General features: G+C 37.3%; 1 protein-coding gene across 2 annotated transcripts in view; it reads left to right on the top strand.

Moving 5' to 3' along the window:
- ARID4A (AT-rich interaction domain 4A) overlaps nt 1–16,188 on the top strand; it is a 65,340-nt gene that overhangs the window by 35,219 nt on the left and 13,933 nt on the right. The window contains exons 12-19 of one of the 2 annotated variants that reach the window (XM_027570492.1): nt 834–906; nt 2,016–2,110; nt 2,264–2,361; nt 2,890–3,121; nt 7,149–7,396; nt 9,852–10,049; nt 14,831–14,915; nt 15,720–15,861. In XM_027570492.1, coding sequence (XP_027426293.1) covers nt 834–906; nt 2,016–2,110; nt 2,264–2,361; nt 2,890–3,121; nt 7,149–7,396; nt 9,852–10,049; nt 14,831–14,915; nt 15,720–15,861 — 1,171 coding nt within the window. Of the gene's footprint in view, nt 1–833; nt 907–2,015; nt 2,111–2,263; nt 2,362–2,889; nt 3,122–7,148; nt 7,397–9,851; nt 10,050–14,830; nt 14,916–15,719; nt 15,922–16,188 lie in introns of both variants that reach the window. The other variant, XM_027570491.1, reaches the window with a different exon arrangement.

Here is a 16,188-nt window from a genome sequence, read left to right as displayed (position 1 = left end):
AAAAGGGCAAATGAGAAAAGCAGGCTAATGTGATACAAGAAGGGATGGTGGGGCCTGAGACAAAGTGAAATTTTATGAATCATTTAAGTATATATAAATTTCTTTATTTTTCTTTATTTTTTTAATAAAGATTTTATTTATTTGTGAGAGAGGAAACACAAGCAGGAGGAATGGGAGAGGGAGAAGCAGGCTTCCTGCCGAGCAGGGAGCCCACTGCGGGCTCGATCCCAGGATCCTGGGATCATGATCTGAGCCGAAGGCAGATGCTTAACGACTGAGCCACCCAGGCGCCCCTAAATATATATAAATTTCTTTAAACCCCTGTGCTATCAAAACAAAGAAAAAAAACCTTTGCCATGTGACTTTGCAACCTCTAGTTTATATTCATTCAATAACAAATTTTAATATTTGTATGTGGGTTATTTTTAAATAATAAATGTTTGTAATTATTGTGCTTATCTATATACATTTGTGTGGGCCACATGCTATTTTGATGGATTTTTTAAAAAACTAAACCAAATGAGGTAAAAACACTCTTACCTGATTCCTGAACCTTTTCCTCATGGCTAGTCTTAATCCCTATATTGATATTCAAGGGTAGGGTTGGCTTGATAGATGGATGAAGGGTAGAGATTGTGTATTTTGACAGTTGTATCAAATCAACTCTATAAAAATATGACCTAAAGTCTAGCATTGTAGAGTTTGGAGGAAATTCATATTTTTCAGCTTTATTAACATTTATGTTGGGTTCATAAAACAACAACAACAAAAAATTTAAAAAGAAAACTATATCTCACCCTATTCATTGTCCTATGTATTTATATACTTTACAGCCTGAGGAAGAACTTGATCCTGAAGAGAGGGACAACTTCCTCCAACAGCTGTATAAGTTTATGGAAGACAGAGGTATTTCATGCTCATTATTTAAAAGTAGTTATTTCTTTTACAGTTTTACATTGTAGGTTTATGCATTATTTTTATTAGAATCATGGATATATAAATTTGGATTTTAAGTAAAGCCTAAGAATTAGTTACAGTTGAAAATAAGTATTTGGAATGAAAACAACTATTAATACTTATTTTGAGCAGAAATATGTAGGAAAATTGTATGGGTATAATTATACTTAGTCTGCTTGGGACTTACAAAACCAAAAAATGTTATAATAATATTTCAGTAATGGAAAGGGAACAGTCGTCATATTAATCTATATGCCCATTAGTTACTAATGCTGTCTTTGCAGCAAGTAAACTAGCCTGATCCTTCGTCTCAACAAATGAAACAAAGTAGGAGATCAATTCCTATCTAAATAGAAATAGGAATTTTTTTTAAGATTGTATTTATTTGAGAGAGAGAGAGAAAGAATGAGCAGGAAGAGCGGCAGAGGGAGAGGGAGAAGTATACTCCTCGCTGAGCAGGGTGCCCGACTCAGGGCTCGATCCTTAGGACCCCAGGATCATGACCTGAGCCAAAGGCAGACGCTTAACCAACTGAGCCACCCAGGCACTCCTAGAATAGGATTTATAATAGAGTTAAAAGAAATATGGGCTTTATCAGTTATTCTACTTTTTGACTTTACATAAGTCCTGGAAAATCCTCCAGTAAATTGGTCCTAGGAATTCTGTGACTTTGAGAAATCATCCTTCAGGTTACTGCTAACAGTCTTAACACTTGTGTTCAAGCAGTGAAAATGGATCTATGCCCTAAATTGTACCCTTTCCATTGTGTATGTTCTTGCCCAGGCTTCTTGAACCAGAAATATTGTTGGCTATGCCTTGCAGTTGTAGGTTTTAGTTCTACCCTATTCAGTGACAGGTGATTTTATTAGTCATAGAGGTAAATCTAGAGACCGCCACAATGCTGTATAAAGAATATAGAGAATATTTTGTGTTGCCTTACATAATTTAAGGGCCTTTAAATATATGCTTCTGATTAATAAAATTTGGGAAATTAGAAATTGGAAAGGTTTGTACTGATAGCCTTGTAACAGCATTTTCCATGCCTTCATGTTAAAAAGGTACTCCAATCAACAAACCACCTGTTTTGGGCTATAAAGATCTCAATCTCTTCAAACTCTTTAGACTGGTTTATCATCAAGGCGGATGTGACAATGTAAGTAAGGATGTAATGAAAAGTTAAATTATCTAATGTTGCACTGTTTAATGCACTGTAGGTAATAAACACATTTTCTTAATGAACCTAGAATATTAGTGTAAAGATTATTTCCCTTTGTAAATGTTAACAAATAAAAACTTAATTTTCCAGATTGATAGTGGTGCTGTATGGAAGCAAATTTATATGGACCTTGGCATTCCTATTTTGAATTCAGCTGCTTCCTACAATGTAAAAACTGCTTATAGAAAGTAAGTAGTATAGTTTATTCATCAAAGAATACATATTACAGGAATATTTTCCATTTAATTTGTTAACAATTAAACAAGAACACAACAAAGAACAATGAAGTTAGAGAAAGTGTATAAAAAGGTTTAGGTTAATAGAGACGTGTGACTGAACGATATTTCATTGCACCAGGTCGGCTTTACTCCATTTTTCATGTTGTCCTGATTTCCTTTTCAAAGTCAGGGATCCAGCAGTGTTCATAGTCTGAAATGATGATACGTGTTATAGAGCTGTATCGTTTATGGTGAATAGCCTTCATATCAAAACTATGATAGCTATGTTCAGTTATCACAGGTGCAGATTTTTCAGGAAGAAATTTTATCAATATTTCTGTTGATAATCCTGTATAAAACACTGAGAAATTAGTAACATAGAAAAAGTACTTAAAAAAAAGTCTTGAGTTTTACTTTTTAAAAATCTGTGTGTATTTAATAATATTCAAGTTCAATGTAAAGACTAAGATTTCCTAAAATGAAATATTGTTTGTTTAGGTATCTCTATGGTTTTGAGGAATACTGCCGTTCTGCAAATATTCAGTTCAGAACTGTTCACCACCATGAACCAAAAGTAAAAGAGGAAAAAAAAGACTTAGAAGAATCAATGGAAGAGGCTCTAAAAGTAGATCAAGAAATGCCTTTAGTAGAAGTGAAGAGTGAACCTGAGGAAAATATTGATTCAAACAGTGAAAGTGAAAGAGAAGAAATAGAATTAAAATCTCCACGAGTAAGTAGTTAATATTAGTTTTATCTGGTTTATTTTAAACATTACTTATAATTTTTTATTATGGACATTTTCAGATATACACAAAAATAGTCTGGTGAACCTAGTTTATTTTCCAGTATTGAGTTGTGCTTTAGGCAGACTAGTCTGGCTGTTTTTTCCAAATATAGTAAATATTATTTCTTCTAGCTGAAAAACCATTCCTCCTGTTGTTTTCTATTTATGTCTGTTCAAGTCGTTCTCATCTGGGGTCAGTCTCACATATTTACCTTCTTCAAGTCTTTTTTTTCTTTTTTTTGATTTTTGTTTTTTAAAAAGATTTTATTTATTCATTTGAGACAGATACAGAGAAAGAGAGAGCATGAACAAGGGGAGAGGCAGAGGGAGAGGGAGAAGCAGGCTCCCTGCTGAGCCAGGAGCCTGATGTGGGGCATGACCTGAGCCAAAGACAGACGCTTAATGATCTGAGCCACCCAAGTGTGCCTACTTCCTTCAGGTTTTGCTAAATAGTCGCCTCACTGAAGCTTATCCTGGTCACCTTATCTAAAATTGTAATGTACCTCCTCTCTTTGGTATTTGCAATCCCTCTAATGTTGCTCTTTTTATCTGTAATTTACTTTATATTCTCTTAATTACATTTGTTTCTTTTACCCCAGTCTGCACTAGAATCACACTCCAGAAGGTCAGGGATTAGTCTTTATTCTGTTCATTGACAGATTCCAGGCATCAAGAATAGTGCTTGATCTACAAGTAAGGGCTTATTAAATAGTTGTTGAGTGAATGAATCTCCTCTTCATAATACTTGTGCCTCCAACTGGGTGGGATCTTTTTTCTCTGTTACCCTACAGCACACTGCACATACCTTTCTTGTGGCAGTTTTTTATGCTTCATCTTATTTTCTAGTCACGTGCACACTGCTTTTATCTTCTAACTCTGCTCCATTTGTATATAAGTCCCTTGTAGAGATTGTTATCCACTATTTTGATCGTTGACGAATGGTGTCTACATGGTAGGATTTATCAAATTTTAGGAGAAAAAATTTATCACCTATCAAAGGAGTTCAGTTACTGTGAGATCTTATTTTTGAGTGAAATCATATTTAGTGAAAGAGGAGATGAAATTACCTCTTTTAGTTGCTCAGAAACCATTTTTTAAAACTCCATTTTAACCACCATCCAGTAAGTGGAATCTTCTAGTGAATTTCATGAAACATTCAAATTGGTTTGTTCATTTCTTTTTTAATTTTTAAAACTGTGATAAATACACATAATAGGTATCATCTTAACCATTTTTTTTTTTAAAGATTTATTTATTTGACAAAGAGAGACACAGTGAGACAGGGAACACAAGCAGGGGGAGTGGGAGAGGGAGAAGCAGCCTTCCAGCGGAGCAGGGAGTCCAATTGGGGCTCACTCCCATGACCTTGGGATCATGACCTGAGCCGAAAGCAGACAATGACTGAGCCACCCAGGCGCCCCTCATCTTAACCATTTTTAAATGTACAGTTCATTCACATTTTGTGCACCCATCACCATTGGTCCCTCTCCAGTACCTCTTTCATCTTGCAAAACTGAAACTAGCCATTAAGCAGTAACTTCCCATTCCTCTCCTCCCCAGCTTGTGGCATCCACCATTCTACTTTCTGTCTCTATGATTTTGACTCTAGGGACCTCATCTCATATAGGTGGAATCCTACAGTTTTGTCCTTTCTGACTGGCTTATTTCACTCAGTATAATGTCTTCCAGGTTCAATCCATGTAATGTGTCACAATTTCCTTCCTTTTTAAGACTGAATAATATCCCCCATTATATGTATTTTGGACATACTTTCTTATTATTAAAGATGTTCCTCATCTTATGGAAAATATCTGCATAGTACTGCATAGTATGGATGTACCATAGATTTACCTTCCTTAAGAATTTCTCCAATTTTTTACGATTAAAAAAGTGCCACAATAATTATCCTTGTAAAAATTCCTCCTCATTTGTCTGAATATAGAAGGCAGACTTCTACAAATGGGATTTCTAGGGTGCCTGCCTGTCTCAGTTGGAAGAGAATGCAACTCTTGATCTTGGGGTTGTGAGTTCAATCCCCATGTTTTGAGATTACTTAAATAAATAAACTTAAAAAAATAAAAATCAAAGTGGGATTTCTGGGACAAAGGTATATAAGCCTAACGTGTGATAGATAGCAGTTGTTTTCATTCATTTACCTACAAGTATTTAAAGAACAGCTGCTCTATTGCTCAGAGACCTTTAGGTTCCCATCTACTTTAAGATCACTCTTTTGGCAACTAGGGGATTAAAAAAAAGATGCTTATGTGTTGCTAGTACACAATTTGAGAATATGGTTTCTAATGGTTGGATTTAGAGGGACCCTTCCTAAAGAATGAGTTATGTATCTCCTCAAGGAAATCATGGAAAATTCTGTTTATTCTTCAGTGAGTCCTTTTGAATTAATGTTCTTACATTTTTTTCTAAGTCTGTGTAAGTGCTTATGTATAAGTATATAATTGTATAAATATTTATAAATATATTTATATGATTACAATTTCATTTAAAAAAATAAAAAAATAAAGAACAGCTGCTCTGTGCATAGGATATAGAAGTGAATAAGACAGAGTCTCTGCCCTCATGGGACCTACATTCTAGTTCTTTGTGATAAGAAAAATACACGTTTTTTCCAACTCTGAACCTTAAATAGCACATAGTTAGGATCGAGGGAAAACATCTGTTATATTGAGATATTAATTATAATGTATTCTAGTGCTCCCTAAGTTGTTGACCCCTTTTCTATCCTCACTTTATTCCAAGTAGAGGGGAACTCTGCCAGTGTGAGAAGGTGGACTTGAGGGAGAATTTAGGAGAGAATGAAATGACTCACCAGTTTCATGGTCAGTTGAGCATGCAGGAGGCTAGATGAAAGCTTTTTTTTTTTTAAGATTTTATCTATTTGACAGAGACAGCGAGAGAGGGAACACAAGCAGGGGGAGTGGGAGAGGGAGAAGCAGGCTTCCCGCTAAGTGGGGAGCCCGATGTGGGACTCAATCCCAGGACCCTGGGACCATGACCTGAGCCGAAGGCAGACGCTCAACTGACTGAGCCACCCAGGCACCCCTAGATTAAAGCTTCTTGGGGGAAGAACAAGTTACTGCTGGCCCAGTGAGCTCTCCAGATACTCAAAGAAATCAGCTCACTTTTTGGCCATTGATGCAATTCACTCCTTTCATTTTTTATTTTTTAAATTTATTTTTATTTTCAAGAGTGCGGGGGTTGGGGGTAGGCAGAGGGAAAGGGAGAGAGAATCTGAGGCGGGCTCCACACCCAGTGCAGAGTCCGATGCGGAGGCTTAGTCTCACAACCCTGAGATCATGACCTGAGCTAAAATCAGGAGTTGGACACCCAACCGACTGAGCCACCCAGGTGCCCCTGTTCAGTCCTTTTAAAATGTAGTCACATAGGAAGTGATAATGTAAATTTTATCTTAAAAATGGGAGAATTAGAGGGGCGCCTGGGTGGTATGGCTAATAAGTAAAGGGGATTAAGAGGCACAAACTAACAGTTATAAAATAAATCACAGGGATGAAAAGTACAGCATAGGGAATATAGTCAATAATATTGTGATGACTGGTGACAAATGGTAACTACACTTGTGAGCACTGCATAGTGTATATAATTGTCAAATCACTGTGCTGTACACCTGAAATTAATATAACGTATGTCAACAATTAAAAAAATTTATTGTAGTCAAGAAATATTAAAAGTGACAAAATAATGTAGTGAACAAATGAGGAAATTTTTATTTTTTCTGTAGCATGTAGCCAAGGATCATGGTAGGCATGGACATAATTAAGTAATTTACATGGGTTGAAAGGAGTACACAAGGGTTGATGGGTTGTCATTGTCATGTCTCAAGCCAGAGAAATGACTAGTCATTGCTGTGAAGGTATAAGAAAAAGAAGCATCTTCTGCCTTTTCCCCCCTTTGTTTGTAGTGATAGCTATTTTAAAGCTTTTACCCCTTCTACTAGGGACGAAGGAGAATAGCTCGAGATGCACATTCTATTAAAAAGGAAATTGAAGAAGAGAAAACAGAGGACAAATTAAAAGACGATACAGAAAATAAGGATGTAGTTGATGATTATGAAACTGCAGAGAAAAAAGAAAATGAGCTACTACTGGGGAGAAAAAACACACCAAAGCAAAAGGAGAAGAAAATTAAAAAGCAGGAGGATTCTGATAAAGACTCAGATGAAGAGGAAGAGAAAAGCCAAGAGAGGTACATTATCTTATATTTGTTCTCCAGAAGCACCTGTCTGGGGTACAGCAGCGCTCTGTTCCTGCTTAGAGATTCAGGTTTGAGGGAATGTTTTCTTATTGGGACTTCCATTCCTCTTGTCTGATGAAGGTGAGACACATTGTGAAGATGATGTGTATCGCCTTTCGGAATTGGAGAATATACTGGTCGCACCATTTTAATAGCACTTGTGCCCTAAACAGTGGCCTCAAAGAAGGCTGCGCCACCCAGTCAAAAGAAAGGTCCTGCAGTTGACAGCAGGGAAGGGAGCTGGAGAAAAATGGAGGAAGTGGACAAGAGGAAACAGCGACAGCAAAAATTCCATTTTAAAAAAGGTACAATGTGGGAAAGCTAACAAACACATGGGTGCACAGTACTAGCAGATGTTTCTGTGTGTTAGCTTGATCTAAGACATTTTTCTTTTTCAAGTTATTGTATTGAAATAAGTGGCATGCACCCCTGATTCTAGTTTGGAAAATACATTCTTGCCCCACATCACACCAGTAAATTTCAGTTTTTTTTAATGTTCATCCTGTTTGCTGTTGAGTGTTGGTATTTTTTTTTTCCATGTATTATACATGTGTGGACTGAACTGACTTAAAAATAACCAAAGATGAGGCAGTCCAGCTAGATCAAAGTAATGTCCGACTGTGTTTAGTTGGCCATTTCTGTGTTGTCAAATGGATTTACTAATTTTTATATGCTACTAAAAAATGAATTTTAATTCAGCAACAACAGCATAACACATGTTCTTGTAACATAAGCTCTTCTCCATAGTTACTTTTCAATTATTACATTATATGATGATAAATTTTCTAGAAATTTGAGTTGTTAAGGAAAATTGGGGAAGAGTAGCCTGCTGCATCCAACTAGTGGCTGACACCCATCCAAAAATTAACCATTGAGAAAATATTTGGAAAATTAGGAATGATTGGTGAGTGGAAGAGAGGTAATTTTATGAATCAGTAAAAACAGGTACAAGAGCTATCACAATTACATGTGAATTAGATTAGTGAATAAAGTTCTATAGTGAAGTAGGATTAGTATTAGGAAAGCTGGGAGGAGATAATTGGAGTTGAACATAATGATGTGAGTGTAGTATTTCAAAATTCGGACAATAAATTTAAGCAAAGGTGAACCACTTAAAAAAAGTAGGGCTTAATTATAGTTTGAAGTTTTGTTAAAAATAAGTATCAAAATACGTGTTATATGTACATAATACATAAAACACATAACACACATATATATAAAATGTGTAGTTTAAAAAGCCTTTATAGTTGATATGTAAAAGAAACATACTTATTTTAGAGAAAGTTTAACAGACTTGAATATGAAGAACAATATTCCCTTTTATTAAAGAGTGAATATATAGAAAAACATAGTCTGTATTCTCATTCTATAACAGGAATCATGGAAACAGGAGATTTTTTTAATCTGTAAAGATTTCTGTTTGAAGTAGTTTCTTAGTATTTTGAAATTACCTTATCAGGATATAATTTGGAAGGTGTCCTTCAAGATAAAACATTCCCAGGGCAGATGGGGTTGAAAAAGCTTCTTCGTCGGTTCCCCTAGCGGTCCCCAAATTAATGCCCTATGTTTATTAAAGCACAATGCCTCCTCTAAAGTATTTAAAACGCTTGGGACACTAGAATGATCTTTGGTGCAGATCTCTTCTGAATCCTTACCAGGGTTAATACAGAATGTCTTGTTTGTTAAAAATAGTAAAAATATTGTTGGACCTCCCTATGTCAATCAATCTCTTTTATACCTGATTATTTGAAACAAAGAAAAGTTGATGGGAGAGGAGTAAAAACACAAGAAATCAATACAAGATACACAAAGCTTTGTTCTTCTGGTGCTATCTCACAGTTTCAACAAGTAACCTAATATTCAAATATCTATTGTTTCTTTGTTAGGGTAGAGTAACCTTTAAAATATAAACTAGTTTAAAAGACAGTTACTAAGGTAGATAGCCCTTGTTCATTATTGTGCCCACTAAAACAGTTTTGAAGAATCATTCCAAAATTGAGTAGTAGTAGCTTTAAGACAATTTAGTTGCAGGAAGTTACAAGCTAGATAATTTTCACATAATAAGGTGGCACTGGAGTATGAATCCTAAAGACTTTTTCAAAGCATATGGACCTTTGTTTTATCAAAAGTGATTAATCAGACTCTACATCATCAACTGTGATTATTGATTGGCCTTTAAGAAATAATAGATTTACTTGTGGTACAGTGCACCTTTACACAATAAATAAATTCCTTAGTAGGTAGTCCATAAAAATCTTCTCCTTCTCCTCCTTCTTCTCCTCCTCCACTGACACGTTATTAAGGTAATACTTAGGTTTTGACTATTCTACATGTTGGGTTCTTTTAGCATATATTAGTTTGTTCTCCATTAAATTAGTAGCATTATCAATGTTATAACTTGCCGCAGGGAAGAAACTGAAAGCAAATGTGACTCTGAAGGGGAGGAAGATGAGGAAGACATGGAACCCTGCCTAACAGGAACCAAAGTGAAAGTAAAATATGGTCGAGGGAAAACGCAGAAAATCTATGAAGCTAGTATTAAGAGCACTGAAATTGATGATGGAGAAGTTTTATACTTGGTACATTACTATGGATGGAACGTCAGGTAAGCAAGAAATCTATTTTCTTACTATTGCAATTTCTTTAACATGGTTCAGAAAGATCAGTTTAATGTTGTGGACTAAAGCAAATGGTATATAGGTATTTATAAAGCACGCCTTTTATCTGAATCCTCCAAAACTTTCAACATCCCCACTGTTTCACTAGCTATGTCAGTACTCCCACCCCACCAAGATCCTATCTATAGTTGAATAGGTTGGATTACTCATTTGCAGTGAGGGAGAACACAGAGTATGGGATAACATGGGGCATCTCAGAGGGTGTTAGATGGATTAATGAAAGTCCAGGGCACCGCCTCTGGGAACAGCAATAGCCCAGGATTTTGTGGGAACATCCTGCAGGACATGGGCAGGGAGGCAGGCCTGCAGCTCTCAGCGGTGCAAGTGGTTTGTTTATTACATTTATTCAAAATCAAGCTTTTATCAGGCATTGTAATAATTCTAAATTGGTTAATTTAAAAAGATAAGAAAAGACTCAGATTTGAGCTTGTTAGGTGATTTGGGGGAGGGTTTAAGGAAGTGGGCTTTGCTCTGGATTGGACATGGTCATGAAGTGATAATTCTATGATTGATTATCTTAATAAATCTTATCTAGGAGAGACTAGACCAAGGTTACTGTTGTAATTGGTAAAGCAGCAGCAAGTCATTCAAGATAAAAAGGATGTAGGTCATTTTTGTGGCTTGGACAATGTTTCTTTTTTTCCTGTATTATTTATTTAATTTTTTTTAAGATTTTATTTGAGAGAGAGGAAGAGAGCAGAAGCAGGGGGAGGGGCAGAGGCCGAGGGAGAAGCAGGCTTCCCACTGATGGCAGGGCTCGGTCCCAGGACCCTGGGATCATGACCTGAGCTAAAGGCAGACGCTTAACTGAGCCACCCAGGCGCACCTTTTTTCCTGTATTTAGGCACTGTTACGAAGTGGTCTTGTTTTTGTCTTGATCCATCCTGGTCACGGAGCAGACTTGTCTGATGTTCTGTGAAATTGTTGATGTCCAACAGGAGAACAACAGGACCTAGCTATGAGTGCCGGATCAGCTCTGTCACTGATAGTACTAGGCAAGTTCCTGAATGTCAGGGACTACTTTTCTCTTTCTTTTGGAAAGTCTTGTGTGTTTAATATCTCTGCTTGCCCTGTATTTGCTTGGAGCCAGTGTGCTTCAAGGTTTCCCTACGTACTGGAAGTATGCTTTGTTATGTGTCAATTCCCTCACCTCTAAATTGGGGAAGATAAAGTACCTACTTTAGAGAGATGTTGTGAGATACAGTGCTTATTAATACCTGTATTAACATACAAAGTGTTTTGGGTGCCTGGGTAGCTCAGTTGGTTAAGCGACTGCCTTCGGCTCAGGTCATGATCCTGGAGTCCCGGGATCGAGTCCTGCATCGGGCTCCCTGCTCAGCGGGGAGTCTGCTTCTCCCTCTGACCCTCTTCCCTCTTGTGCTCTCTCTCATTCTCTCTCTCTCAAATAAACAAAATCTTTAAAAAAAAAAAAACATACAAAGTGTTTAGAACAGTGCTTGGCATGTAGTGTGTGCTCAATAAATGTTGACCGTTTTTCTTTTAAGGTTCTATTTATTTGACTGAGAAAGAGCAAGATAGCACAAGCAGGGGGAGCAGCAGAGGGAGAGGGAGAAGCAGACTCCCGCTGAGCAGGGAGCCTGAAGTGGGGATCGATCTCAGGACCTTGAGATCATGACCTGATGCTCAACTGACTGAGCCACCCAGGCGCCCCTGATGACTGTTTTCTTTAGTGACAGAGTTAGGTTTCTTTCATTTTGCATCATTTTAAGAGTAAGGGTTTAATGAATATCATATAAAACTTTAAAACTTCTCACACCAGTCCCTATGCCCTTCACAGTTCTGACAACACTATAAACAAACGTTTTTAAAATTTTTTGAAGAGTTTATTTACTTATTTTAGAGAGAGATCTAGAGCACAAGCAAGGGGAGGACAGAGGGAGAGAGAATCTCAAGCAGACTCCTGCTAGGCCTGGAGCCTGGTGGGGGGCGGGGAGCGGGCCTTGATCTCACAACCCTGAGATCATGACCTGAGCCGAAATCAGGAGTCGGACAGTCAACTGACTGAGCCACCCAGGTGCCCTGAAACTTCTGTAATATAAAAAATGTTTCCTGAATGTTTATAGTTGACATACAACGACATACTAGGTTCAGGCACATAACATGATTCGACAATTCTCTGCAAATTCTTTAGTCCATCTCTGAGGTCTGTTGTTTTGTATGCACGTATTGTTGAATTGGGTCAGGATGGGGGCTATTTTGTCAGCCCTGAGTCACTGCCTTTGCAGTTATAGCACATGATAACCGTCATTTTTCCTCTGCTTCTGTTCAGTTCCTTGCCGTCCATTTTTACTTACCTCTATGTGAGGCTGTTCTTCTGTTCTGCATTCTAGAATGTCCCCTTCCTATCACCCTTTGTGCTCATCTTTTTAGTATTTTACTATATGACTTTTCTCAACAGTCATTTTATTATATGCGCACGTTCTTCCTAGTTGGTTATCTTCCCAACTAGTTACTCACATGGTTTGTGGTTTTTCATTGTCCTTCCATACTCTTAAAAGCTAGTATAATTCTAGTCTGCTCATTGAAACAGAATCACTAGTTCCTAGAGAATCCAGTTGGATTTCTATAACAGGGTAGCATGTGCAATTGTGAGGGGAGTTCTGGTCTGTAGTTGAGAAATTCTGGGATCACCCCCAGTTGGCAGTATTAATGCTGGAGCCACCTACATGACATACTGTGGTCACCAGGCCAGTATGGCCTGGACCGAATGTACTCTAGATTAGACCTGTGCTTCTTGGTTGTCTGATATGTCCTGTGGAATTTTGGAATTGGGCAGTTACTCCTTTGTTAGCCCTGGACCAGATACATAAATAACCCTAAATAACCCTCTTACTGCGTTTACCAGACTCTACTTATTTTACTGTCTTTCACACCACACTGCAAGTTGCAGAGAGGAAGGACCTTCTTCGTCTCAGTTATTCTCTACGGATTTCCTTATACAGTGCCTGGCATGCTAGTGAGCCCTCAGTAAATGTCCAAATGAGTGAATATTTCTAAGTGAGGTACGAATGTACAGATACTTAAAAGCCTGGCAAAATGAAAATATTGGGTTAGTCCAGGAAGAGAGAGTTTTCAAACCGTAGTATAGATAGTCATGGTCCTGTGTCAACCAAAATGTGGATATTGGAACTGTCTTTACTTTGCACGGCACCATGGTAACTGGGTTACAAAGTGTGAGGGTGCTTTTCATTAACATGGTGCAGTTCAAAACAAGAACTACCTGTACTGTTTTTTGCTTAAATGGTCAGATTTTAGATTTTGATTGAGCTCTATAAATACCTATACGTTTACATAATGTAAGAACTGGTATTTAGTTCTAGAAAGTTTAATTTCTTTTTTTTTCATTTTATTATTATGTTAATCACCGTACATTACATCATTAGTTTTTGATGTAGTGTTCCATGATTCATTGTTTGTGCATAACACCCAGTGCTCCACGCAGAATGTGCCCTCCTTAATACCCATCACCAGGCTAACCCATCCCCCACCCCCCTCCTCTCTAGAACACTCAGTTTGTTTCTCAGAGTCCATCGTCTCTCATGGTTCGTCTCTCCCTCCGACTTACTCCCCTTCATTCTTCCCCTCCTGCTATCTTCTTCTTCTTTTTTTTTTTTTTAACATATATTGCATTATTTGTTTCAGAAGTACAGATCTGTGATTCAACAGTCTTGCACAATTCACAGCGCTCACCATAGCACATACCTTCCCCACTATCACCCAGCCACCCCATCCCTCCCACCCCCCACCACTCCAGCAACCCTCAGTTTGTTTCCTGAGATTAAGAATTCCTCGTATCAGTGAGGTCATATGATACATGTCTTTCTCTGATTGATTTATTTCACTCAGCATAACACCCTCCAGTTCCATCCACGTTGTTGCAAATGGCAAGATCTCATTTTGATGGCTGCATAATATTCCATTGTGTATATATACCACATCTTCTTTATCCATTCATCTGTCGATGGACATCTTGGCTCTTTCCACAGTTTGGCTATTGTGGACATTGCTTAGAAAGTTTAAATTCTTATTTGCCCCTGATTAGTAACTTGGACTATGTTGAAATTCAAAAGTGGTGTTAATATTTTGGAAGAAGGTATAGGGGAAATGAATTTTCAATTTGAGCTAAACAGAATAAAGGATAAAGGAAATGAAATATCTCTAAAAAATTTCAAAGTTTTAGAGATGACATAGTTCAGAATAAAATTTTATTAGAAATACTGCAGGCTCTAGGGTTCTGGGAGGAAAAGAGAGTTGACAAGAACTTTATAAATAAACCTGGAACTTGATCCTATTACAAATAATGAATTCACCTGGCTTCTCTTTGTTGTATTATTCGGTCAATAGAGCAAATGGCAGTGTGGCATAAGCTTATTTCAGTACGCTCAGATCTATGGGAAACAAAAGTGCATTTGTGGAAAACAAAAGCGGTTCAGTTGTGAATCTGCATAGAGTTTGCCCACCTAGCTCTTCCTCTATCTAACCTCGTTTACCCTAAGAAATTCTCTTGCCTTCTCCTGCTGGTGGCGTCTACAAAGTCTACAGAGCACCTCACCAGCAAGCCGGCCCCTGTGCTCTTCACGTTTCTGCCAACACTAGAACCAAACTCTAGTTTTCTCACTGTTGTTTTATTTGGTGCGTACATTCAAATAAGGTATTGTGAAGTTTTCATTTTTTTCTTTGTTTTAAGGTATGATGAATGGGTGAAGGCTGACAGGATAATCTGGCCTTTGGACAAAGGTGGACCAAAGAAAAAACAGAAGAAAAAAGCAAAAGTATGTATATAGAGTCATATCCTTTATGATAAGTATAGGTATTATTTATATTGTACTGTTTTTTATAAATCTTGTTTTTTCATTGTAATAATCATCTTGATTTTTTTTAAGGTAGTTGTGATTTTCTCTCTTATAACCCAGAAGCTAAAAACATAAAAAATGTAAACACATTATCACAGTGTTTCAGGAAAGATAAAAACCAGGGACCCCTTAGGATATAGGCTTCAAACTCAAATGTCTATAGCGGCTATACAGAAAAAGGGTAAAGCAGGATTGACAGTGACAAAAAAAGAGGACACATTCCTCATCAAGAGAGGGTGGAACTCACCAGTCTCCTGTGGGATGCAGACTCAGGGTTGCCAGATTTTAGGATTTTTTTAAGTCAACTGTCTTTAAAGCTAATACTAGATTTTAATACACATAGCCACTGGCTAGTTGTACTCACATCCACACCCTTGATTTTCAGCCTTTGCTATAGAGATTCACCTAGTGTTTTGCCTGTTTAATGGTGCTCAGGGAGTAATCAGGAACGAGGGGGAGAGTGTAGAGTAGTTGTACATCTCTCTAATGCATGGACTCTGGCTTTCACAGTGTAATTGCCGTGTGGCAAACTGTGCACTATCATATGCATAGAAATACACTGTGTTAGAAAACTATTTGCTTTTAATGTTTCTATAAGAACAAATTAAGAGTTGACATATAAAATATATAACCTTTTTGAGTTACGGTTCTCCTTGGAGAAGTAGAATGTTTACTTTTTCTAAGGCACTGGCCCTTCTCATACATTTTGTTGCTGTTACCCAGAATAAAGAAGACAGTGAAAAGGATGAAAAGAAGGATGAGGAGAGGCAGAAGTCAAAACGAGGACGACCTCCTTTAAAATCTACACTTTCATCAAACATGCCGTATGGTTTGTCTAAGACTCCAAACAGTGAAGGAAAATCAGGTACCAGAAGTGCTCGAAGCAATATGCCAGACAGCTCACCTCTGTCAAATGGAATGGAAGGTGCTCAATTTTGAGGATCATTGATTTTTTAAAAATCAATAATATAAATAATAAAACTTCACTTGTGGAGAGACTCATAGAAAGTCATCTAAAGTTTTTAATCTCCTATAAACTACAAAATTTGATTTGAAGAAAATATTTTAGTATATCATGTTTACTTAAAATTTAGTGATTTCTTATCAGTATCGTAGGAATATTCTATTTTAAAAGGAGATGGGTTGACAAGTCATGCATCCTACTGTGTGCTACACTGTCTTTCAAAACATG

The sequence above is a fragment of the Zalophus californianus genome, chromosome 6 (genome assembly GCF_009762305.2).
Source record: "Zalophus californianus isolate mZalCal1 chromosome 6, mZalCal1.pri.v2, whole genome shotgun sequence".
NCBI classification, from domain to species: Eukaryota; Metazoa; Chordata; class Mammalia; order Carnivora; family Otariidae; genus Zalophus; species Zalophus californianus.
Note: the sequence above shows the minus strand (reverse complement) of the source record. Positions and strands in the feature narration are given on the sequence as shown.